We start from the raw sequence: 26,707 nt of genomic DNA on the forward strand, positions 1-26,707 counted from the left end.
TATAGCGCTCATGTTTCTTTGGCAGTGATTCTCAACCGGTGCCTCAATGTACAGTAGTTTTTTTTATGAAAAAAGATTAATTTTGAATGAGATTTCAAAAGGTGTAAGATTTGAAATTGGAGAAATAAATAGTATTCGAAAAATGTTATAAAATTACACTACCTAGTATTATATAAATATCCTTGGTGGCGTGCTAGATGCATAAGTGCACTAGTTTCCAACTGGAACGATAAGTTTTCTAGATCACTACTGACCTGCAATGCTAAATGTATTTATCAGGAAGGTAGCCGCGAAAAACTTGAGCGTTATCGTATCTCCAATATTCGTAACGAAGACCCTGACGTCATAAATGCAATCACCTTTAAATCTTCTAATCGTAACAACACAACGTCACGATGCTAACAATAATTATGACATCATCTTCTCTTATCTGCTCGGGCATCCGTAAGAATGACTTGTTCTACTTCCTCGTTGGTAATACTGATCTCCGGTATATTATGAACACTTACAGACATAGAATATATCCAAGTATGTAAAATATATCTTATATAAAATAATTATGTAAAAACCAAGTATTGTATGATATGTATATTAAACCCTTTAACTCCATTAGACCTTTGACCTATATGAGAACTCAACTACCACCTTCCTACGTCTCAAAATAAATACAGAAACAGAGTATACTGCATCTTGTAACCATTGATCCTGCAACCCTCTTCGAATCGAATTCCTACACGATCGTTGCGAAAAGATCGCGTCGCGGGGGGTATACCGCAGCAATTAGGGTGGCATACGGACCGTATTACCAACATAATCAAATCACATGGACCCTTGCAGCTCCGTTACGCCCGTTGACAGGGTTACAAAAGGGGGATGGGCCACCCTCTCAAGCCCTCTCAGGATCCAGTGCGCAGCCTATTGGCCTTGTACGCCAAGTTGATTCATCTGTTTGCTTTTTATTATCTCACCGACCACCGGAAGGCACCAGCTACCCCACTGAGGGTGCCGTTAATCAATTTATGAGATCAGCCACGGAGATGACGAATATGTGTGCGCGAAAATGACGACCCTACCCGAAAACGGTTTTCGATCGACCGGAAGGAATTATCTTCATGAAATCTCTGCTTCGATTTAGGTACATTGTAGAAGATGACAATGCAATACGTGAAACTTGAGAAAATGAAGTCTAAGTGACTATGAAAACTTTGAGATGCCATGCTAAGCGATAGAGTCTTAATAAGGAAGTCTAAAGAAAAAATTATAAATGTATGAAGAACTGCTACCGCACAAAGACAGTCTCTTAATAGCAACTAGATAGGGAATCAAAGCACTCTGAATAATTTCGCGAGAGCGTTGACTTCCGCAACGTGACTTTCAACGTGATTGACCTCGACCACTTCTTGATACACCATTGCAGACATTGTATGTCTTATATCGAGTTCTATCAAACAAAGGTATAGAATTCACTTCAAATAACTCGGAAGATATTACAATGCTATTTGCAATTCTGACAGTACCTACTTAAGTATGAAAAAAAATAATCTCATAAAAAAGAGAAATAGATAATTACTGTAAAAAGTACTTGCTCTAAAAAGACACTCTTAGAATACATGAAATAAAATTACCTGCTCTCGATAATTCAGAGGTGTCAAAAAAAGTACTAATTTTCACTTGACAAATCGAATTTCTTTTTATCACCACTCTGCACTCGGTCGCGACTAAGAAAGCACACACACACACACACACACACACACACACAGTGTTTAGGGGATGAGACTTCTCGTACCTTCTCGTGTGGGGTGTCGGAGGGTTTCTAAGAGGACATGAGCGTGCGGTTGACTGCACGACCTTCGACGTGGCTGGCCCCGCGAGCACTGTTTTCTAAGACGCCTCGCTACCGACCGAGGGTTGCGCGGCTTTCACCCCCCTCGTGTGCCTCGTGACGTCACAGCCCAACGTGGTGTCCATGTGGTGTCCTAGGCAACCCGGCTTTCCATGTATGCCCATCCCCTCTTTGTCTCTCCAATGCTGCCTTCCTCGCACAACCCTCTTCCATCTCTTCACTCTCCCCTACCCTCCTCCAACCTGTACCTCCTTTTGTTTTCACTTCAATATTGTCTTTTTCAAGGACTACCCTTTTTAGATTCTTTCATGCTTCCCATCGTTTCTTGCTCTTTTTTACCCTCTTGTGTTGCCGTGCTTTGATCTCTGTACAGTCGGTGCATTTTAATAAACATTCATTTTTCATCAATTCAGTGTTTGACTCTCTACCCTCTTTTTGTTCCTTCTTCTTTTTCTATATTTTCCTTTCTTTCGGGAATTTCTCTTTTTTATTCCTGTTAGTCTCAACTCTTCTTCTTTCCATGTGTTTCATTTCTGTTCATTAAATGAATTTTTCTTATTTTCCAGTCATTTTCATCCCCTTCCGCATACTACTTTTAATTAACGTTACTGTTTTCCTTCCTCTGTCTTTTTTCGCCTTTCTTCCTCCTCTTAAGTTGCTCCTTCTTGTTTAATTTTCCTGACTGAGTTCACTCGCACGCGATTTCGCGTAAGCACGCGTCTGCGTCACTGGTGCGATCACCCACACAAGTAGAAATACAAACGCACCCTTTGTATCGATACACGCGTGCACACACGCGCACCAGATACAGAAATCGATCCGGTTACCTGCCTGCAAACGAAGACTCTTCGCACCCCTCCCGATTCCATCCCCTTTATCACAGAGACGCAGGCTTGATATCCCCCTGTTTTCTCCAATATCCTTGAAACATTCCAGGAATATTTAATGGGGATAATATGACTCCTTCGATAACAGAGACATCAATTTTTTTCAATTCGATCAATATCGCATACTTTTTTATCGTTTTTTTCATCTTTTTCAACAATTATGGATGTCTTTACTGAAGATGTTTTTTATTTTAACACGTCAATTCAAGGATTCAGTGGATTAATAACTAATGTTGTTTTTCATTTGTCCTTTACCCCTTCAACGGAGACTCGGGGTCTCAGCTACTACTTTCCCAACGCTTCCCACGTGAACACTTACGAATCAACTTCTCCTACCTACACTACAATTTTCTATTTCGTCATAAGTCCGAGTCATGAATGTTAATTCAATTCTACGCGTGGCAAGGCGTCCACATTCCATGTAGTAACGTTATTCACGTTTCCATATAAATGGCGACGTCACGCGCCACGCGATCCACGCCATCAAAACGCTGCCAAGGCGTTGTTGCACCCTGATCGTTACATTTATTATGACATCGTCGATCGAAACTGCTATAGCAGAATCGATCGGAGTGAAACGCGAGGTTTATTTAAAGGTGGTTTCCGCCTTAGTCCTAGATTATTTTAATATATAACTCGAGCGATCGAAGTCGCATCGTGTTCGATAAGGTGCACGTATTCCAAAGAATGACTTCACCGGTTGCAGGTGTGCATCGTATTTAGATAATATCGATTGTTCTTGCACGTCATAGGCCGACCTAGAATCGACCCTTCGTGACACACTTACCCTGTGGTTGACAGTGCTTTAACACGAAGGCCAGAATTGGAAATCTAGTAATCTGACTTTTGTCTTGGAGAGCAGCCAATGGAAATCGAAAGAAAGGATAAATTTAGCTTAGAAACTTTTCTTCCAAAAATGTTCGTGTCTGAGAAATTACAGAGTTTCTACAATGTTGGCTTCCGAATTCCCAATTCCTCGGTGCATTGTACAATTATCTTATCAATTTTCAAAAATGTTCCACTAACAATGTGTCTTCCACCTGATAAAGGGTAAGCACTCTTACGGCTTTCATTCGCTAATACGACGCTGTCATAAATCGTTCACGAAACGATAATCCTTTGAAAGCGTAACAGCAGCTTATTGGATTAGGGGTAACGATATTACGGAATAATTGTCAAACCTCATGCGATCGAGTTCATGTGATTTGAAGGAAGCTTTTTGCGTAACGAGCTTTGAGACTATTGTCTGCCCTTAAACAAACAATATACTGTCCCTAAGGGTTATTAGTAATTTTGTATATAAATGAACTGAGAAATATTGGTATTAACGAGAAGAAAATTATGGAAAATTGTTGATGGGACGTAGAATTTAGAAAAAATGAGATGCATTCCTTCGATTTTCCCGGGAAAACGAATTTATCCAGGAGGGGGATGAAATGATGAGAGGGCGCAGCACTCCCAAACAGGTCGATACGACATGCGCGCTCATTCTCTGCCGACACGTCTTCTGGGATGGACCCATGCTGATTCTGCACTTTGAAACATGCCAAGAAGAAGGATCTCACGTTTTCTAACTTCGATCGGGGTGATAGTGATTAAATGAGACCAAAAATTGACGCAAAAGAAAGGAACTACCAAAAAATTATTTAGAATGTTCAGTGATTTCGACTGGCCCCAAAGCTGGACTATTTCGATTCCCATCGAAGTCACAAGATAGTAAAAAATCATTGCATTTCGGTTGTCTAAAAAATTGTTTGCTGTTTGATGAATATTTTGCAAAATGGGAACCCGATTTGCGGCTTGTAAGTGATTTTTTGCTTTTTGATTAAAATACTGTAGGGTAGGTTATTAACGAATGACTTCTTTCAGACTCGCATAAGTTAACAAGTCTTCACGATTACTACCAAAGACTTCTGCATGGCAGTCAGCCGGTACCCTCTGGCCTAGACATGGCCAATACACTGAAACATTTCTCCCAAACCTTGCTGTGTAAGAATTAAAACTCTACTATCTTCAATTTGCACTTGAATACACCCTAATCTGATGGTTGTTTTTAGCTTTATTGAAAGAAGTGCGCGAGGCTCCCTTTGAGATGATCAAGTCGCAGAAATTCGACGCTGAACGAATGGCCCTTTACCCAAATTTGGACTATAAACAACTTTACAATGCCCTGACACAGTTGATGGACGTGATTCCATCCATCCACAATGGCTTGAAAGGTCTGACTGCAGAAATGACGTTTCTACTTCACACGCCACGCTTCTAGACAGTTGTTCTCTTTTTTACCTCATTTCTTCTTTTTTGGAATAATTATTGAACTTTTATACGTATCTGTACTCTGTAAAATGTTGTAGAAATTAGACCTGCTTGAATGAATAGACGTTTTTTTATTCAGCCTTACTAAACGCTCGGTCTGACCACGCATGTCATCATTCTACTTAACCCACATCAACCGCTACTAAACAGCGATTCTAAAAACGATTTTTTGCAGTGTTCGGACAAGCGTTGTTACAGTGTCTCGCGTGTCTGTTACCATTTCTTGATCACGATTTGATCGACAACGTGCCATATTTAACAGCCAGCTCAATCTCGGTGCTTCCGGTGGAGTTGCATCAGGAAATCGTCAATTACCTATGCTTCTACATTTTACCCTTCACTATTAGTGAGTGTCTTGCTATCTATACTCATTAAATAATAACCTCGCAACCATATGTTGATTAAAAATGCGATTTCCTCGAAATTATAGCAAGAAAAAACGATGATGGAGGAGAAAACGCTGCTAGCCAGTCGATAGCAGCTGTGATCATGATGATCTTTCAGTATTCTAACAACCCAGGTATCGATTACTATATTTTCATATCTGAAGATTGTCACAATATATGATGCAATTATTTTATGAGAAATTTTGTTAGCGCATCACTGTCAATTGCTGGAGTGCCTGATGGCTCTAAAACCTGGCGTGGTGAAAGATATTCTCTGCGTGGTTGCTTATGGTACAGCCCCAGCAAGAGCTTCCGCCGCCAAGTTGCTCTTTTACTACTGGCCATCCTTCAATCCTAATCTATTCGATCGCAGGGCAGTTCTGATGAAATTCGCAAGTACGTGCTGCTTAGGGTGCTCCACTGGACAGACTGAGATCAAAATACAACCAGTGAAATATGAGAAATAAATTTGAGATTACGATTTCAGACGACCTCGCCCCTTTCGTGTGTCAGAGAGACTCCTGCCCCAATGCTGGCAACGCTGAAGCAGGGAAAGTTTGCTACGATCACAAAATATCCATCACTTTCGCCACGGAGACCCCACCACCCTTGTATCTTTGCATAGAGTGCGCGAATGAGATTCACAGAGACCATCCCAATCAAATGTTTTACGACATATTGCATCCTATGCAACAGGTGTCCATGATATGCGAAAACAAAGTGAGTCTAAAGTGTCTTAGATCCTAGATAATATGTTTGCTCTCCTTGTAGTTGCTAATTGAATATGTTCCCTCCAACTCTAGAACTGCAGGGCCACTGACAAGTCAGCTATCAGTGTCTGCTTCTCCAGCGAGTGCGCCAGTTTCAATGGAAACCACCCGATTCGCTACTGTCAACAGTGCCACAACATCAGACACAACAATCGTCGAGGTGGGGATCATGTGTACCACATGGCGTTGCCGCATATATCACAACTCGACTCTCAAACTCAGACTTACATGGTCCAGGCAATAGTCAGGTAAGAGAGGATGCTTTTCGTCGAGTTTCTGTTGTATCTGCTGAGAGATCGTGTATTGCTTAACGTACAGGAAAACTGTGAGAACAGAAACAGTGGTTGGACAAACGACACAGTCGCTGTGATGTGCACGAGTTGAGACAAGTTGTTGTGTATGGAGGAAAGAGACTCTTCTGAGTAGTAATGTCTCATAAATATGTAATTCCAATGAGAGAGCTCAAAGTATGCTAGGAAAATTTTTTTCTAAGTTGATGCTTTCGAGAAGAATAAAGTTGGAAATGGAGTCCAAGAATTTTTTAGCGTCTAAGAGTCTCTTGCCTTCAGAGTTTCGTCGATGTCGAAGTTCTTTTTGCGAGTAAAATATCCTTTGGATAACACGAACGTATGCGACGCACGTTGACGCAGTTCGATTGGTTTCTCTCGTGCTTACCCACTTACAGATCGCGCCCAGAACTGAAAGACACTTTATTTGAAATTTTTTATGATCATGATTACTCTTAAAACAAGCAGGCAAATAGTTAAAAGATGGAGTAGCTAATAAAAAAGCTAGTTAATTCATTACAAGGGCAAATCGTGTCCTCCATATGTTCGAAAGAAACGAGATATGACGCATACTAACGAATGATCGCAGGATCATTCTTGCTTTGCGTGTTTGTTCGTGCTGGTCCATCCCGCTTGGTAAGAGATTACGCTGCAACCACGTTTACTGGAGATCTGAGATACCTCAAAAGAGCCTTTCACTATGAGTGAAACAATATAAGTGCAACTATGTTCCATTAAAGGTGGTTACTGAATGCTCTGGATATGGTTTTCAAATACTCGAAAACAAATCGAGATATCTTGAGGATGACTTAAAAATTTTAAGTAGTGAAGAGACTACTGCATCTTTCAAAAATCTATTACATTTTGATTAATATGCCTTCCACGGATATCTCGATTTAATGATGACGTTAGAACTGCCAGACTAATTTTGATTAAAAAATTACCAAGAAATTCCTAGTCTGTAGAAGACAATCTCAAGCTATACAGAATGTTACCAAAGATGGATGTAGCTACGTGGCCTAGAAAGTAACCAGGATTTCCAGGGACTAAAATAATAACGTCCTGTTGAAAAAGTTAGTACTGGCGATTCTAGCATGTACAAGTTTTTCTCTGACTGTCCAAGTGGTCGCGTAAAACACACGTGACTTTGAAGCACTCACTCACAGTAGAGGCATAGGAAAAGCACATCTCTAAAAGTTGCAATGCACCTTAACCGAGGACACCGCGTCGTAGCACGTCCTGGATACTACACACCAGCACCCAGTACCGTTCGACAAATAAAAACAGATCCACTGGTGCAAGGCTTGAATAGATACCCATTTACCGAGACACACTGGTATGCTGCATGTACTGAAACGTGATTTTAACGGGACCCTAGACTTACTTTTGTTAGTCACTGTCGTCACAGTGACCGAGGAACTTAGCCTCGATTCCAACTAGCCTGATCATCAACTTTGTTTCCTTTTTAATTAATAATTTTGAAAAAAAGATATTAAAAATAGTATATTTTGGCATTTTTTGATGTGAGTAGTTTCGAGATTCTATTTTATGTTCTTCTATGTCTCCTTTTTGATACTTTTGTAAGGTAATTCTTGAATTGCATTCTTGTAGTTTCTATACTGTAACTAGCATGGACACCCGTAGATAGAACACAGAACTAAGTAGTACTAACTGTTACTCAAACTACTAATCGATGATCTATAGTCAATTTTCAATGATCTGATCTTCATCTCTGTAAATTCATATATGTATCATCAATGTAATTTTCAAATAAACACGATCTGAAGTCGCTTCTGACCTGATAGACGTTGTGGTCGACCTAGATCAATCAGCTCTTCATCATATTTTAATATTTTCGAAAAATATGTCCGAAAATTCGATCGACATTGTCACTCTACATTGAAATTATCTTCTGACGAATTTTTTCACGATTAATATGTGTAATAAATTCTCAACTTTTATTAGCCATATGAATATACTCTGTTCGATAATTATCGTAGGTTTTAACAATGGTCCAGATAGATCGTGAAAGAATTTAAGCCTCTATTGAACGTGGAAGCTGTGATTCTTCGACGTTTGATACTCTATTGTCACTCAAATCGCTTGAACTTGTTAGCGAAAATTCCCAGATACAAATGAAATAGTGAGGGCAGCAATAAGTAGGAGTAGTATAACCTAATGGAACTCAATAATCCAAAAGAAGCTTAAATTTTGGCAAAAATTCTAACAATTTGATGCGATAATGTCACAGAGAATGTCGATTCATACCCTAATCATGGTCCATAAGCTTTTCCAAAAGGTAGGCATGAAAAAATTGCAATTATCAAACCGACCACAACCAGACGTGACCACAGATCGTGTCGAAGACCATCCACAAAGGTGCTCTTCTCTACTTGCAGCCTGCTTAAGGAAGCTGAACCGCTAAGTATGGATAGTAACCGAGACATCTCGGAAATAAGTACTAATAAGGGCAGCACAGGATTCCCAGGGGGTGGAAGCGGCGGCGGGGGTGGTACCAGTGGTAGTGGTGGGACCCAATGCGATCCATCGACCCTGGAGGAGAGGCAGCTGCTTGGCAGATACGGCGTCTGGCTGCTGGTGGGGCTTTGCACCCCTAATCAGGACACCTCGATCGAAATTCTCGGGCGTTTATTATCAATGCTATTTCATTGGTTTCATGTTACTGCCTACTCTTTCGATGGTACTAAAAAAAGCCTTATGCACCTTATCTTTTCTGTTGGTAATTTAACACTTCGCATATTATACACTTATGACGTAGACGTAGAAGACGTAGGTAGTGATGGGCCTGCTCCGCCTTGCAGTTGAATAATCGCTTTGAAAATTAGTCGGATCGATGAAGGGATGTCTCAGAATTTGAGAAATCCATGATTCGAATGATGTTCGAAGCGATTCGGAGCATCTCGAGCCCATCACTAAACGTAGGTAGTCTTTGGCCGCGACCGTAGGCACATTCGAGTGGACCAAGCGTTTTGTCACACCCTGCAGACGCATTCATTCATTGCCCTTATTCTTTGCTTACTACTGTATGTACTTTTTCGTAAGTTTGCTCGAGAAATCCGCCTTGGAAAGAGCGGCGAAATTTCATAGTTGAAAGTAATGGAAGTTCTAATAGCAAGCTGTCTGCAAAGTGCGCCTTCTAAAGGGATACTGTATGAAAGTCTATTGAATATCCCTGTAAAAGTCGTGGGTAAACCGTGGGTATTCATGTGTACGTGTTCGTGCTTTCGTGTCGTTAATGCTTTCCTAAGCTTAACTGTGAATCCTTTGCTGTTCAACATGTCTCAACTGAAAAGCTTCTGTGTTGCTCCTACTTCTTTGTTCGAAATTCTGTAACCCCTTTTTTGGTGTAAATTCTACCAGTAAATATGTACTCGATGTCTCCTATCTCCCACCTATTTTCGCAGAGGCGTCAGCTTTGGAGATACCACGTTTTAACCCTTCGATTTTTCCACTTTTATATCCTCCCTATTTCTACCACATTTTCATTTTAGTATCCTGTCGTAATTTAAGAATAGAATTTTTTATGATATTTTGTTTAATATCAGTAGAGTCTTTTATAATCCTAGAATTTTATGAAAATATAATTTAATGGTAAAATAATCAAATTTTCTTAGTAATCTGCTAAGTTGATGCCTATGCGATCTTGCGTACACATTTGGGAAAAACTTTATGCTCCTGCGTGTGCATGCCACACATACACACACAAGTACCATTATATGTTTGTGTACCTGTACAACTGAAAACTTCTGACAACTGGGAATATCAGTGAAAAGGAACAAGAGTGCGTCTGCGTCGCGGCTGATTGAATTTCTAGTTATCAATGCATAGAATCTGAAGACGAAATTTCAGTATCCCCAATTTTCTATTTTCTGGGGATGAATTTTATTATTTAATACCTTTAGGATTTCCATAAAAATATTTCTTTGAAGCCTCTATGCATTGAAGTAGTGATCCCACATAGTTCATGGAAATGTAAAAAAAAGCGCGGATTTACGAGAAATTCTTCAAATGAAAATGCAATTTGAATTCATAAAATTGAACCAAATTCCATCAATCGTTCTTACATGCTACCAACGACACTGCTAACACAAATCTAATCTGCTTTTACAATGTAATATTCTTTTGTCTTTGGTGTATTGCCCCAAATCTTGCTTTTACACTACGGAAAATATCTGTGCTTAAATTCTTTGAACAGAGAACGCGATATCCAATGATGTTAGCGAAATATCAATAGAAACATTGATCGATAAAATATGCGTGAATTGATTTGCATTTCCCTTCAAAAAAATTATTTGCAACAATAGTCTCTGATAGGCTATGAATCTTTGCAGGACAAGCAGAAAGCGCGCTGGAAAAATTGAAAACCGAATACGTTTGTGGCTGGTTGTCAAAGGTGAAGAAGACACACTACGATGTCTTCATTTCCTGTCTTCTGCCACACCCAGCGGACTACGTTCGTATCGGTGGACACTGGTAATAATGATCTCGCAAATTTTAATTACACAATACACGAAGGTTAAAGAAGTAAACTACAGAAACTTTCTGAATTGCAATAAAGGGAAACGTTGGCCTCGAGAACATCCCATCTAAAAGACGGACTAAATCGACTTTTCTGTCTGGTGCCTTACGAGGTGATCACACCGGATGTCTGGGACTACGTAATGCCCCATTGGATGGAGGCCATGGTGAACGACGTCCCAGAGCACGAGCTTCATGAATTAAAAATGATTTTATGGTAACAGTTTTCTAAATCGCGCACAGCTGTATTAAAGAAGCTAGACATTTATTCTTCTATCTGTAACTTCAGCAAAATACTAGACCGAGACATGAGCCCATTGGGATTCGACGCGAAAAGGATGTACAATTTCGTGGCGAAGCGATTCATCAACACCTGCGCGAAGGTGCAGGAGCAAGCCTTAAACTGGTTGCAAACGTTGACCATGTTGGAGATCAGCATTCCGCTTTGTCAGTTGTTCTCTATGTTCAGCGATGGCGTCGCCGTCATGGGGACCATGAACTCTTCCGAGTCTGAACAGAAACCTAGCAATGGGACGAAGAAAGAAGACGATGATGGAAACGCAATATGTATGTAGAATTACACTGGTCAACTTCAAATAGGTTCTCAATGGAAATTCAATGAAAGTTTTGGAAAATTTCTAGGCTCGGTCGTGGAGAATGAATCTGGAAAATTGACGCCACTGTCCGACGACATGGTCCCAACACCAAGACACATGGAATTTATGACCAACGCGGAATTGAACCTGTCCTGTTGCATTCTTATGCTCGACATACTATTGAAACAGGTATAGTATAACACTCTATTTTATCGGGCAATTTAGTTTGATTGAAGGAGCTATGCAGCCTTTTCTAAAGAGAAGAGAATTCTTGATAGCGTTATTGATCAATAGAAGCAGAAGTAGCTATAGGAATGCAAGTATTCTGAATTGGCCTGTCTCCTAAAGTTAGATACTACAGTTTTGGAACCGAGGAGTGACGCAAATCGAACTAATTTATATGAAACGTTCAAGATGGAGCTTCAAAACATAGACAAGCACACGGGCATCAACACGTGGGTGTGCAGGGACGCGTGCCGTCTGATGAAGTCGATCGTCGCCTCGAACTGGAACAACTGTCACGTGTGCAACGCGGACATCGAGTGCACCTACTGCGAATCTCGAGTGATCTGGCATCAACTGTGCCTGCAGTTGGTCACCTACATGGCACCGGAAAATCCAGCTTATCCGCCTGACGTGAGTTCGTTAGGCCAGGATCCTGAAATAGCTCTGATCGTGCCGCGTTCGAATAGATCATTGAATCATCGTTCGACGCTGACACAAAATTTCTAGGCACCTATGCAACTCTTCGTTACTCGAAGATATGACTATTTAAGTCCATGACCAACAGATATCTTACAGAATACAGAACCTCAATTAATTCGAAGTTAAATTAAACAGAATCCAAAGTAGAGTCCTTTTCAAAGCAACTAGGTACCTTGCATGGAAGCTTCAATCGATTTTCCAGAAAATCGTCGACGATGCCGCGGAGGAGCACGGTCGAAAGAGCCCCGAGACTTCAAGGAAAGGAGACTCGAAGTCTGACGTGGTGATTAACATGCCGATCCCAGATCGGCCGCACTCGGTCGGCGGTGTTCTCGCCAACATGCCTCAGGTAATGTCCCCCGAAGTTCGATACTGACGTGGGTCGATCCATATCTCTATACACGAAATGTTACACCGCCTGGTCGAACACTCATAACAAATCTCTGTCTATCTTCTTTCTGTGCGCGTAACACTTTCCGCAACGCAGCATGCTCTTCTTCGTCTGAACTGTGTTGTGCCTTCTCCTCTGTCTATACCTTCCGCCACTGCGAAATGGCGTTATGTGACCAAACTTAAACACGGTAGGCTAATCTATGTGGCCGGAGGTTAGCTATTTTGATCGTTTATATCAGTTCTTCGAACAGATCATGACAGCCACTGTAGAGACAGTTTCGGAGCAGCTGGACCACGCGTCCATCATGCCCTCGGAGAAGGTCACGCCCGCCGTCGCGAGGGCTGTCACGCACTCGGAAAATGATGAAGGTGAGAATTAACACCTTGAACCCTGGTGGAACACTAAAAGTCTAAAGAAGAATTCGTTTTGAGTGAACTAGCGAATTGAATTTAGTTTTGAAATTCATTAGATTACAAATGGGAATACTGATGATGGGTCTCAAGAGATTAAAAGAGCATTGAACTTAGGATTCTAAAAAATGAAAGAATCCCATTGATCGTAGCCAGCCGCGTTCGTAGTCTGACCATATAGAGGCTCGTTCCACTTTGGCGCACCGTAAAATCACACCTAATGAATTTAATACGGCGCATAGCTCATTATATGCGATCTTTGTTGCAGCAACTGCAACTGCAAGCGTGGAGAAAGCGCGACTGATTGGCGAGAACGATCAGCCATTGAATCTGAGTCCCGAGAACGAAACGGATGATTTTTGGCACACCTCTGTTGGAAAGTTCAGGTTCAACATCGAGGATCTCCCCGAGCAGCTTCAATACATTCATAAACTTCTGAAGGTACAGACTTTTGCCATGGATTTCGTGCAGATTGGAGTGAGAAAGAAATTAAATTTCCTTTCGTCTGCTGCTTGACAGGAAATAATGACGATCGACAAGCCTGATATCCTCTACTACATGCTTCAATGTCTGAACGTGATGTGCCTATATGGCGACGCCTTTAGCACAGCAGTTAAAGATCATCAAGGATTCTTTATATGGTGCCAAGAAAATCTTCTGATAAAAAAGTAAGAACATCTTGTTTGTAAATTTGTTACGATTTCACTTAGTATACTAACTCCATGAAACTCTTTTCACGAAAATTAAAATTAAAATTTCCAGCTCATAATTGAATGAAAGTTTCAGGTATTCTGAGTAGTTGCATGGCGAGGAGTATTATATTATTAGTGATTTAAATTAATTCATATGTCTTGTTCACATTTGTACAGTATGTGGGAGCTTCTCAATGCCGAGCACTCGCACATAGCACAAGTCACGGTGCCTCTGTTGCTCCACTGTGTGACTTTACCTTCTGGAACTGACACCTTCTGGCGGCTAGTTCAAGAGGAATTCCACAACTTGGACTGGCGAGTTCGATTCGTGGCAGGTGTGCCTTAGCAACTCATATATCATAAAATTAGCGGCACTATAAAATGAGTGACTTAAGCTAGTGATATAACTCGCTAATTTGTCGGATGCAATAGTGGAGAGGGTCACGCTAATCGCAAGATTCATGGATTCCACTCCCCTCAGAAATGTGATAAGCCTACAGGCTGCTCTGGCGAATGCATTCTGCTATTTGATCGCAAGTATGGATGACACCAACGTGTACGTTGCACAAAGGTCTACTTTGTATCTTGGTACCATCCACGACACAGCCATGAGAGTAAGATTTCAGTGAACCTCTGATCTATTCAGTTATTCCACCAAAGTAACGATTCATGGAGCCTGTATATTTTCTAGTCATTGATCCTCTGCCTGGAGACGCAATTTGATTCAGTGATAGTCGATCGACCTATGGTGCTGCAATCTCTGTACCAGCTCCACAACAGCCTCAGCGATAGACACATCTTAACTTGGGAATTTTTCTTGAATCACTTCGAGGCTCTATTTCTCGAGGCTCAGCTCAATCTGGAAAGATCTGGGGATCTCCTACCATATCTAAGAGGTTAGTTGCCACCTCCATAGAATTTCAATTGCCTTTTTTTGGGATTATAATCAAGGAACCATTTCGTAGACCTCAGAAATACGGATCTCAGCAGTGAGATGTTCATGAAGAAGCTGCAGAGGGCGCAGGAGGCCCTATCCCAGTCCGATGGCAGTGGAACAAACTCGATAAAGACGCTGAGTGCAAGCTTTGGCACGAAATGGCCGTACAAACGCACAATGTCTGCCCCTGCGTCGATGATTCCTCGACAAGATACTAAGCAAGGTACAAAAACAGCGACAAAAAGACACAAGTATATTAGGTATAAATCCAAATCGCTTTTAAGTTAAAATCGATGTAGGAACCTAAACGGACAGAATATGAACCAGATCCTGAGAAAATTAGAAATATTATCACATTAGATCGTAAATCTATCACTTTCTTTTAACCGAGAATACTCATAGTGTTCAAGTAATCCTTGAAGAAACTGGGCGACTAAAAAACTAGAAGAATATTTCTCTAATCCTAAAGAATCTCAACATGTGGTATCAGAATAATCACCCTAATTCTTCAAGGAGTCGCACTGATGGCATCCACATTCTCTCGCCTGGCTCACGTAGAAATAGAGTCACCAAAATTTAGTCGATTAAACCATTTCCTACTGTCTCGAACAACCTTACACGCTGACCGTCACGTGTTTCTGACTTGTTCCAATTCCCGAACCCCGCAGAAAAGGAAAAGGTGTACAGCCGGCAATACTCGGCGCCTATCCTAAAGCGCAAGAGCTCCAGATTCGGACTGGGTCAGTTGCTGGGGTCCACCCCACCTAATAACAGTATACCAGGTAGAGTAGCGTGCCTGCTGGTAGCTTTAGACGTGCAATTCTGTGTTACGCGTAAATGTTTCTCCCCCCTTTCCCTCTGTGTACGCGTTCCGTGGTAATGTTTTTGAGGATATTCAATGTGGAAGCTGTGGTAAGTCTGATCGTTGATCAGCCTTTCGGAGGAGCATTTTTCTGCACTACTATAATGGGATATTGTGAGAAGGAAGATTGTCTTGGAAACTGAATGCTGTACGATTTTTAAGTGCATATATATTTTCTAAAAATGACCTGAATTTATAGATTTGGAAAACCACCATCTACTTTTTTCTGCATGTAATTTAGTATATCTTATTTAGGGTAGTTTGCACGTTCGAGTAGATCGAGATGAGTTTGGTAGCTGATACGTAGGGCGTAGAAATTACTATGTAGATAGTTTCTTTCATAATTTACGATATAGACTCTGGTAATGTGCATTAATTATGTTGGATTTTAGTTTTATGAATGATGTTGTTGATTCACTTTGATTGATGAATGTTCACCTTGCCTGCAGCTATATACGATTAATTTATTAATTGAAATATGAATGCTAGTATTACTTGAATAAATTGATTGATACTGTTTGACTATAATATTCAAGCTTTAACAAGATTTTCTCAGATTTTATTCGTCAATATTTCGTAGATTGAAATTCGTGTCTAATTGAATAACAACTATATTAGGATCCTCTTTAAAGCCATTGCATATTACAGATGGGCATATCCACTCGCTCAACATGGTTGAAGAAACCACTGCATTGTCAGGGTACATTCACAAAATTGTGGATTTGGAGCAATCTGACAAGGAAACGATACACCTTCTGGTGTTCCTTTTAATGCAGTTTCTTTCAAGACAGGATCAAGTAGGTCATCACTCTTGATTTATTCCAAAGACTCCGGAATTTTTATTACTAGTAAGGAAATTGAAAATTTACAGGCTTATCCAACAGATGAGAAACCACTATCGAAGACCCAAGGAATTGTGCTGCGTCATTTGTATCTTTTGCTAGGCTACAATCAAACTGATCGCACTTTTCACACTTCTCCTCAACGCTTAAGGCAGGCACTCTTTTTAACAACTACCCATCGAGTTAAGTGCTTTTAAATTTAAATTTAAGTTCATTCTAGAGTGTCTCCAGTATTCAACGTCTTCATCGCGAACCTTCCTCAACTTCTGGACCAAAATCATGTCATGGGATGGGTGATGACACCCCCAGTTTTAGCAATTTTACAACACTGTCCGTGTCCACCGCAAGGTGTACCTGCTTCTGACCTTCAGGCACCGACCTACAGTCTCTGGTACCTTGAACCTCACAATAGACGTTCTTGGTTGATGTCCCTCCTTGTCATACTATACAAAGTAAGATATGAGAATTTTGTAACGCGGGCATTTCTTTTAAATTTTTCGGATTATCTCAAATTTCTTTAGTGCCAGTACGGTCAACAACCATGGTGCAATCAGTTGCAAGTATTGATCAAGATCGTGCTGAACACCTTGGATACCCAGCACCACCAGTGCAAGAGGATCCCAGCTACTGTGGTGATGGGAGGTCCACCCTCTAGATCGCGTGGTAAAACCTATTTTACTGAATGCAAGACTAATACAAGAAAACTGGTCCCCTAGATCATTGAAAATTCCCTATATTTTCCTAATTTTAGACGTGTCGCAACCATCCCTCGGCATAGATCACGATTTAGTAGGAGAATTAAATACCGAAAGCCCTCCGATAAGGACTCCCTTGGTCTCGGTGCATCAGCGCAGCCCAGGGACAACGCAGATGGAAACCCACTGGGAAGAGAGTACCTCAACGTGTCGCTATACCAACAAGCACTCCAGGTCTTTTCATTTATCCTTCATTTCGTTACATTGCATCTTAGACGATTACCCTAGATTTCCTGGAGAGGGTAGAGCATTAGGCTACTCTAGCTTGGAATGTTTTTACATCGACACGTTTGTGATGCACTTTCATGGAATCTTTCTCAGCTCCCTTTCTCTTCAAATCTCATTGTTACCATATCGAGAAGAATGTTTGTTAAGTCTTTAGAACCTACAGCTCGATTTTGATAACACTACCCAAGAACAAATCAGAAATATCTTATTCTTCTCAAATACTCTAAAACATATAGCGAAACTAGTAACTTTGTAAACTATTTTAACACCTATCCAAGATCCAAAGAACGAGTCTAGCCTATAGTTTACTATCACAAAGTAGTATTAGCAGAGAAATAGAAAGTCTAGACCCATTGTACCTCTGAATGTTGCACTCTGATAATAGTATAAAGTCCAGAGCTTCCTAGAGTATCTCTAACAACATTATCCAGAATCCAGAAGGTATCGTCACCCGTGCCTGTGCTTACACCAGTAGCTGCTTGTTACAATTTCCGCTATTGTGAATGCTCTGCAAAGCTACTCGATCAATGCGGATGATACGGAGTCCGAGCTGGCCGCAATACCCGAGAGCCCAAAATCTGACAGCACCTTGCATGGCAGTAGTGGTGGATCGCTCGGTGAACTGGAGGAGAGTCCAGCTGGTGTTACCAGGAGCGTGTCCCTGCACGGGCCAAGAGCTTCGACCGCCATCGACATCATAAGCAGAATCGACTGGAATAGTCAAGCCGCCAACAAGAAATCAGAGACCTGTAGACCCATGTGGTTCTTGGGGAGCGAGGACGACACTCATCAGGTAAAATAAATACAAGTTAAACTTGAGAAGAGAATTGTTGATGAAACTCTACTTGCTCACAGGTGCAAATAAATTCCTTTGGCAAGCAGAGTGGGAAGAGTGGGCCTCAGAAGAAGTGGAGCGTTCACGAAGGGGTGAAAATGATGGTGACAAGCACGTTTCTAACCGGACAGGCCGATTTGCAGAAGTACTCTCCCATAGTAAAAGTGCTTGAAAAAGCACCGGAGAAGTCGACACAGGAAAAGAGAATCTTGGAAAAATCGATCAAGCCCTTTGGACTGGCCAGCGCCTTTGCAGCTACTAGTAGTCCACCTCCAGCTCCGAAGTAATGCCTTCATTCGTTGTTGAAACGTTTCGCAGGTGTTAGAACATAAAACTAAAGGTAATCTCGTTTCAGACAAGAACCGCCAAAGGAGAAGCCATCGACAGCACCCTCCAGCAACTCGGATTCGCCGAATTCCAAGCAACTAGGTCGGCAAAAGCGCATAGAGCAAAGCGTGACTGTAGCATCTCCCGTGTCGCCGGGTCAGGTAGTCACAGTTATGAGCAGCGATCAATCGAGTTCACCAGCAGTCAGCTCGATCTCGTCCCAAATAACGAGCACGGAGAATGGCCGACATGGTGGCTGGAACGATCCTCCTCATCCCTTAACGACGCCCACGGTGGAGCGTCTGCTGCCAATTGGCACGGTTATTCGTCCTGCAGGTAACTGCATCGTAAAGTCAGCGTACATCTAACGCTTTGTAGAAGATAATGGAACTTTGTGTAAATGTCCTAGGACCACGACCAGCTCAACGTATTCTGCGTTGCGAAGACACTTATGGGTCTCCAGAGTCGCCTTTGTCGAAAATGGACGTACTGACAGTCAGTGAGTATTATCGATACGATGATTTAATAAGACTTACGTCTGGTTAAGAAGAATATTGAACCTGATATGGCTCGTTTAGGTTCATCATTCGATCAGGATAGTGAGACGTGTATGTCCAGCGACATTACTAGTTCTAGAAGCATATCTCAGCTCGAATTCCCAATGCCTGAACGACTGCTGCCTGTTGGACCTCCGAGGGATTTCTCTGGATTGGTTGAACACGTTCGCCAGGCACTTGGTGTGCAAGAAATCGAAGGTATCTTTCATAATCAATAAGCTATTATTATTCTACTGGCAATATGTATCTTATTCGACATTTCAGACTCAAATAAATTCAGCAATGGGAACGAGAACGGCAACAAAGTCGATGGATCAGCACCAGTGAAGCAGGATAGCACAACATCCGAGAACATGGTACTTCGTTGTTACAATTGAGACATCCTTTAACTCATCTAACATAAAATCAAGCTTCTGAAATACCTATCAGTCATCTAAAATGTATACATTTTGTAGTCAGCGTCTCTAGTGCCAACGTCGAACGAAATTCACTCAAGTAGATCAGCTAGTCCGAGAAGACTGATTAAGCAAGTGGCCCTGGAATCGCCACCCCCAGCAATAGAAGCCTCGGATTATCCTTCAAGGATCTTTGAACACGATAAAAGAGCAAGAGCTAAAGAGCATGTTCGCATTCAGCGCGAGAAGCCTCGAAAAGGTGGCGCCACTGGTCACGATGCTCTGCTGACCAGACGCACGGAATCTTGGTATGATTTTAAAAGCAGATTAATAAATTTTCTACGAATTCAATAGAAATTAAATTTCTATCACTCTGCATACTCTCAGGTCTGGTCCCCAATTCCAACCCAGCTTGGACATCGCCTCGCAACAGGCTTATCACGCTGATTTTAGTTTAAAGCAAAGCTTGTTTCGTATTGGGGATGAATGCATCTATGAGAGGTAGTTGCACAAGAACTCTGACAAATTTTTCTTATATGTAAGATACTGAATCTATTATAGGTGTTCAGAGTGTGGAACGCTAAAGGAAGAATATTCTGATGAAGAACTTGGACTCTGTATTATCAACCTGGGTACATTTATTCACCGAGAACCAAGCCTGGCAGCACCCCTTTTGCCAGAGATTCTGAGAGTCGTGACGAAGTCAGTCGAACCTTCTATTTCGATTACTTTATAATGTTTTTATCCGTATTCAATTCTAATCGCTAGTACGCTCATAGGGTGGCCCTAAATGCGATGTATCCCTGGCAAAGTGAGACCAACATGCATCTGCCAGGTGGTGCAATCAGTGTGGCACACCAATTTCTTCGTTGCGTTCTTCATCAATTAGCACCTAACGGTGTCTTCATGCAGATGTTTCAAACACATTTAAATGGTATAAATATTCTACCGAGTTAAAATACTACTCAACATATGACTGATTAATTTAATTCTTTGACTTTCAGAGTCTACGAGAATGCAATTCTTCAAGAGCGTCGCTCAGGCTCTAGTCGATTTCAACGAACTCAATCCAATAGCACCTTTGCAACTGTTACTCGAGGTGATATACTCAGTATCCCAGTAGAATATTCTTTACCCTAGCTTCTACTAATACACGTATTACATATTATTAGCACTCACCAGTGAAGTGATCTCTCGTTCCACAGCATTCTGAAGTCACCAGCTACGAAAATCGCTTGCCAAGACCTGAAACCAATACAACTGATTAATGATCAAGGAAAATTACATTTTTGTTTACTTTTAGGCCCTAAACACAAAGAAATCTCTGCCAATGGAACGTCTACCAGTGATACTCTTTAACATAGCTTGCTACCTAGACTGTCTGCCATTGGAGGCTGGTCTCGGCCCAGGCGCAACAACTTGGAGCGGCCTTTTGGCGCAATTCGATAATCTATTTCGAAGGCTCGTCCTCTTGCTGTCCTCCATTGAGGATACCACGCCTCTGTTACGAATTATGATCTCATTATTGAAGGTTCCAGGAATCCAGCAATCGAAGGTCAGTAATTCACCAAGTCGTAAATACCGCGTGGTCGTTCGCAATTAATATCCTTTAAAGATAATCATTTCCAATTTCAAGAAGACGTAAATGTACATGATTTATTCATACTTCTGCGAAATAATAGTGGTAATCAGGGATTTTCGATGACGAAGGGTTCCCTGAACATCGTTTACCAGAGTTTACGATGTAGTTCCACGGCAAGTTTCGATTTTACGACCCTGGCTCTGGTTTTGCTATAAAATTCAAAAACTGTTGGGAACCCTTTTGATTCTTCGACATATGCTAAAGAGGTGAAAGGTTAATACACAAGGATACGTACACAGGGCATGCTGGACCCGTTCGCCAAGGTGTTGAGCTACGCTATACAAAATTCCACGATAAAGTATAGCTACCTAACGGACTTGTGCTACCTTTGTCATCGAGGATTCACACGTGACAGAGACAAGCACTTCTTCGGGAGAACTATCGTGTTCGAGCTGATTCAAGCTATCAAATTCAAGACCACCATACCAGACTCGAATTTCCTTTTGCTTCTGCACTTCGTGCTGCAGGTAATGGAGCCCCGTCATTTGCATGATACGGGTCCGAGTGATGATTCAGGGTTCAAGGAATTGATGATTTAGGACATTGGGGGATCGCTGCCTAGCACTATCGCGCTGGAGAACATTCAGACGGACATATCGCCAATCTATAACACGAATGCCTCTGAGTCTCTGAAAAACCAGTTGTCAGACGTTCTCGACTTTTTGGCTGATTTTCACACTCTGAGCAAAGTAAAGGTAACAATAACAATGGCTGAAGATAGTGGCCATTGATTTCTTTCTTTCGAAAGGAAGATCTCTCAATTTTCTATATTTGATGGTCGAATTTATTTGACTATTCAGAGCTACAGTAAAGGAATGCAAGCAGGGCTGAACGAAGACACTTTGGGTGGTATATTGAAATGCGGCTTGGCACAGTACGTGGCACTGGAAATTACGAGGGGTAACAATAGAGAGAATAAGGCAGTCGCTCGATATCTACCATGGCTTTATAGCACACCTTCCATAATGCAGGGGTGAATATTTTCACATGATTTCAGTTCTAATTTTATCATATAGCTATTGGGACAAAGATACTCTATATCCAACATATATCTACTATTGGTTTCTTAGTAATTCTCATTAATATTTTTAGACCTCGTGAATACATAGATTCCATAGGACACATCAGACTCTTATCCTGGATACTACTGGGCTCCTTAACGCATACAGCCATGTTTGCTGGTAATAATAACACACATCATGGACTACCAATTCCTACAGCCCAACCAATACCTCAGGATGTGTCATGTCCTATAGCGGATTATGTGCGAATAATATTTTCTGGTTTCCCTGAACATTCTAAAACATCGGTTTTGCACATGTCCTCTTTATTCTACGCTTTTATACTTTGCCAGGTAAGCTTGTATATCATTGAGACAATTATAAGAATGATTACGATGTTCTATTTTAGCTATGGACGATGTATCTAGAGGAATTGTCAAAAACCAATATATCCAACAGTGAGGGTCATAATGTTTCAATGAACATTTTATTAGTATTTTGGGGCAAAATAACGCCTTGCATACTGAAACTGGTCACACATTCGAAAGTTGTGAGTTCAGTCCAAATTTAACTTGAAAAAGGAATGCATCTCCTTGTTTTAACGAGGAATTTCACATTTCAGCTGGCAGAAATGGTGAATTTGCATTTCTTAAGCCTACTGGAAGCGCTTCTCGAATGCGGCTCTATTTTGCTGACAAAATTACTTCCTCTTTGGACACCCATTTTGTATTCGCATCACATTCAGGTTCTTCAATTAATTTAATTCACATTTTACTTATAAAAAATGGTTCTATAGCAATCTTTTATCTATTTTCAGTTGCCAGGACATTTGCAAGTGCGTTTACAAAATTGCCAAGACTTTCCGCCTAATAAAATGTCTGAGTACTTCACTTCATCACGTCGAGAATCGAATGCTACTCTATTGCGGTGGTTGCATCGAATGCAATTCAAAATGGGACAAATAGAAATGCAGTCCTCTACCGTCACACAATTTTACTCGATTTAGAAAGAACGATCGAAGATGTACCTAATGGCTAAGAGGATATTTTATAAAAAGTATTTACGCAAATGTTGAACGTTATATTGTTTAAAACGAATGTTGTATTAGCGTGTATACGAAAGTCATAATTTATTAATTGTTAAAAAATATATTTATTATATTAAATAGCTCGTGTATGATTATTTATCCCATATATTATTATCATTTATTAACGGTGCAATATGTTCTTAAAGGTTCGTCAAGCATAATATAGTGAAGACGCAAAGTTTCTAGTAAGTTAGATTACGTATTCGCTACGGCGCTTATCGCGAAATTTTTAATGTTTTCGATAAGAAGTGATAACAGCATTCGCGTTAAACAGTGTATGATTAATTCTGATACGGCTATTAGTCATTCTATACATAATAAATCCAAAGAATTTGTGTAGTACTGTAATATTTTGTAAAACTCTTTCTAGGGAATTTTTCCTACGTCTGCATCTAGTGTTATTTAATTTCACAAACTTTTTGTTGATTTTGTGATAATAAAAATAAATTTTAATAATGTGTACAATTGGTATTCAACTTTATCAAAATACATTATCAGTAACACTCGTTTTACATAATCGAACAGAATGCACTGCATTTAGTTATGAAATATCGAGAAAAATCACTGCAGTTGCAGTGAAATAGGCTTTAATTTAATTTCTAACTCTGTTGTTATGTTTGTTTTATATATAATAAACAAGTAATCCGTTTTATACGTCTATCTTTTTTTAGCATTCTAAACTTTTTTCCGATAAAAGTTTACCGTTGTAATTTTTTACATCGTGAACGTTTGTTGGAGGAACTGCATACCGCGAATTTGTAACTAGCCTTAATGACGTGAGAAACGAGGTTAGAAATGCTTTCGATTTACTAAACGTGAAAAATAATACATTTCTCATGCTCGACAGAGTGGAATGTACACAGTATGTGAATGCACATGTATTTCTATTAAAAGTAAAAGTATTGCTGTATGCGAAATATTTCGGTGTCCGCTTAAAACGATGCGTTATTTACTTTCTTCAGTCAAATGCAGTAGCAGTGCATCATTAACTGCATTATTCTCCTATCATAAATAGTGCTTTAATCATTCTAACAATATTAAATTACTATGTCAGATAAAATTTCCTGCTTAAGATTTTGAAAAGAAAGTACTACTAAAAAAGTTAAGGTAGTCCAAAGTTACCTAATAACTCTGTTTGATTTTATGCTTGTTATTTTTCCAGGTAACTGCATTATTAAAATGCCATTCAAATTTCATTTGAAAAAAAGTAGGCAATACAATGTGGTTTCAAAGAACCAATATGTGATCTGTATTGAGCTCTTAGACACTACCTCCATAGAATGTACACTAAGCATTGACAGTCTTGGTCAAGAATGCTTAGACAATGTGACCCAACGTCTGGGCTTAGGCCAGCCAGAATTCTTTGGACTACGCTATATTTCTAGACATGACTCCCCATCTCCAAGATGGGTAGATATGGACAAACCATTAAAGAAACAACTGGAGAAAGAAGCAAAGAATTTTAGTCTCTATTTGAGAGTCATGTATTATGTTACAGATGTGCAATTGATTCAAGATGAAATGACAAGGTACATCTTTTTAATCTTTAATGCTTTAATTATAATTCACTGCTATCTATTATTGTCTTAATTCTATTTCTAGATACCATTATTACCTTCAGTTAAAGAGTGATGTACTGGAAGGTAGATTCCCTTGTAATTCCAGACAAGCTACTCTCTTAGCAAGTTATTCAATGCAAGCAGAGTTTGGTAACTATGATGCAGAACAACATACAATGGAATGCCTGCAACAATGCACTCTGTTTCCTAAGGTAATGAAATGATTACTCAGGAAACTGTAATCTCAAACTTCTTTATTTATTTGTTATATTGTTTTTGTCAGGATGTTACTCAGGCAGATCCTGGGGGGCAAGATTCTTTTTTGCATACTGCTGTATGCCAATATAAGAATCTGATGGGTGTTACTCAAGCCGCAGCAGAAGAGCTGTACATTTCTATAGTTATGCAGTTAGAAGGCTATGGCAATGAAACATTCTCTACCAAGGTAAACACTGATTCGTTAACTCACACTTTTGGAACATAACCATGTTAAAACCCTGTATCTTTGTTACTATAGGACAGTGGCAACAATGAAGTAATACTTGGAATTTCCATTAATGGAATCATGGTTGTTTATCCAACCACCCAAACAACACAATTTTACAGGTAATGCTTTGATAAAATATAGCAGAAGAAACATCAATCTATGCAAAAATATTGTAGGTGGAAGGACATAAGCAATGTCATTAATCACAAGAAGACGTTTAGAATAGAGTGTCAAACCGAGGGTGAGGATGCGAAGCAGTTTATTTTTAATGAATCCCGAAATGCAAAGTATGTGTGGCGCTTGTGTATAGCTCAGCACACATTTTACATGCAACACCAAGAATCCCGACCACTGGAAAGATCGACTAATGGATACTTCGTGAGTAGCTACTCTATTAGTGTAAAGTATTATGCAAAGAATAGGGTCGAACAGAAATGTTGTGTTATAGGACAGCGACACAAACGATTCAGGAGATCAAGCAGTATCGGTGAATTTAGATAACAGGAATGCGGAAGGACACACGAGGTGGACGAGTTACAATGATCTCTCAACATCACCATACCCTCCTGTAGTGTCTGTATCATCAACAGACATAAATAATTTACGTGCCTTACTCCCATCTTATAGACCCGCCCCTGATTACGAGACTGCCGTCCAAATGAAATACAACAATGGGGGAAATCCTCCCCAGCCTTATTATGCTAATCAATCTACAATTGTTGGAGCTGATATTTCGTGCCTTCTTGGGAATGTTGTTAATCGAAGTAGATATTAAATGTTTTAACAAGTTGTAAGTGCTATCAAAAGAGGATGGACCGATCATCATACTGAGTATTATGTTTTAGAAGTTCAGTATTTTTCTTCATACATACACACTCTCACACATACTATTGCTAAAGATACTAGGAAACTGTATAGAGATTAATCGCAAAGACTGACACGCACAACTTTACAAACCATTTGTTTCTCCATTCTATGGTATCAATGCATGAACATACTACTTCTAAAGAATGTTTTTTGTCGTAATGCTTTAATGTGTTGTGAGAAATGTATTTAGAACTTTCCCTTATTTTAAAGGGAGCAAAGTTTTCTGTTAGTTTTTTAATGTTGTAGACAGTGTTATGATTTATGGTATATTCACATAGTACTTTATAGTTATTGTTATATGATAACTACAAAATACTGTATTGTAAATATATGTTAATCCTATTTTTTTAATCATTGTATTCGGAAAATAGAATATATTTATTCTTATAACAAAATCATTTGTAAGTATCAAACTTGCAACTCTTGTCAACCACAGTGATTCAATTTTTAACGATGTATGTTTTAAAAAGTTATCAAAGTTACATAAGTTATGTAAAATTG

At 40.1% G+C, this 26,707-nt stretch overlaps 3 protein-coding genes across 5 annotated transcripts in view; 2 read left to right on the plus strand and 1 right to left on the minus strand.

Moving 5' to 3' along the window:
* Positions 1–2,985, minus strand: part of LOC143179912 (dual specificity protein phosphatase 10) — a 58,952-nt gene extending 55,967 nt beyond the window's left edge. The window contains exon 1 of the mRNA XM_076379348.1: positions 1,787–2,985. The gene's annotated coding sequence lies outside the window, so the exon portion shown is untranslated. The remainder of the gene's footprint in view (positions 1–1,786) is intronic.
* Positions 2,986–4,378: 1,393 nt separating this feature from the next.
* Unc79 (UNC-79 domain-containing protein) lies at positions 4,379–23,364 on the plus strand. Its single transcript, XM_076379342.1, has 47 exons — positions 4,379–4,532; positions 4,600–4,719; positions 4,788–4,949; positions 5,222–5,392; positions 5,477–5,566; positions 5,643–5,828; positions 5,920–6,152; positions 6,236–6,450; positions 8,889–9,229; positions 10,842–10,983; positions 11,069–11,245; positions 11,318–11,595; positions 11,671–11,813; positions 12,039–12,260; positions 12,532–12,678; positions 12,962–13,091; positions 13,402–13,574; positions 13,653–13,801; positions 14,003–14,160; positions 14,258–14,439; positions 14,517–14,721; positions 14,791–14,985; positions 15,431–15,544; positions 16,273–16,421; positions 16,496–16,617; positions 16,687–16,918; positions 16,988–17,129; positions 17,218–17,395; positions 17,966–18,242; positions 18,305–18,567; positions 18,640–18,947; positions 19,021–19,110; positions 19,190–19,366; positions 19,433–19,524; positions 19,624–19,871; positions 19,951–20,064; positions 20,125–20,265; positions 20,343–20,497; positions 20,568–20,662; positions 20,867–21,118; positions 21,445–21,672; positions 21,745–21,900; positions 22,006–22,178; positions 22,298–22,559; positions 22,616–22,756; positions 22,829–22,951; positions 23,024–23,364. The coding sequence occupies exons 1-47, from the start codon at positions 4,511–4,513 to the stop codon at positions 23,210–23,212; spliced, it is 8,262 nt and encodes a 2,753-aa protein (XP_076235457.1). The 5' UTR covers positions 4,379–4,510; the 3' UTR covers positions 23,213–23,364.
* A 592-nt stretch (positions 23,365–23,956) lies between these two features.
* Pez (protein tyrosine phosphatase non-receptor pez) lies at positions 23,957–26,620 on the plus strand. 3 transcript variants are annotated; one of them, XM_076378611.1, is made up of 7 exons: positions 23,957–24,081; positions 24,456–24,822; positions 24,896–25,064; positions 25,136–25,297; positions 25,370–25,458; positions 25,516–25,717; positions 25,788–26,617. In XM_076378611.1, exons 2-7 carry the CDS (start codon positions 24,473–24,475, stop codon positions 26,112–26,114), a joined length of 1,299 nt encoding a protein of 432 aa, XP_076234726.1. In that variant the 5' UTR covers positions 23,957–24,081; positions 24,456–24,472; the 3' UTR covers positions 26,115–26,617. The 3 variants fall into 3 exon arrangements, with proteins under 3 accessions (XP_076234726.1, XP_076234725.1, XP_076234724.1); XM_076378610.1 differs by having other exon boundaries at positions 24,004–24,155; XM_076378609.1 differs by lacking the exon at positions 23,957–24,081 and adding an exon at positions 24,112–24,186 and having other exon boundaries at positions 25,788–26,620.
* Positions 26,621–26,707: the final 87 nt, after the last annotated feature.

This window comes from Calliopsis andreniformis, chromosome 5 (genome assembly GCF_051401765.1).
Source record: "Calliopsis andreniformis isolate RMS-2024a chromosome 5, iyCalAndr_principal, whole genome shotgun sequence".
Classification (NCBI taxonomy): Eukaryota; Metazoa; Arthropoda; class Insecta; order Hymenoptera; family Andrenidae; genus Calliopsis; species Calliopsis andreniformis.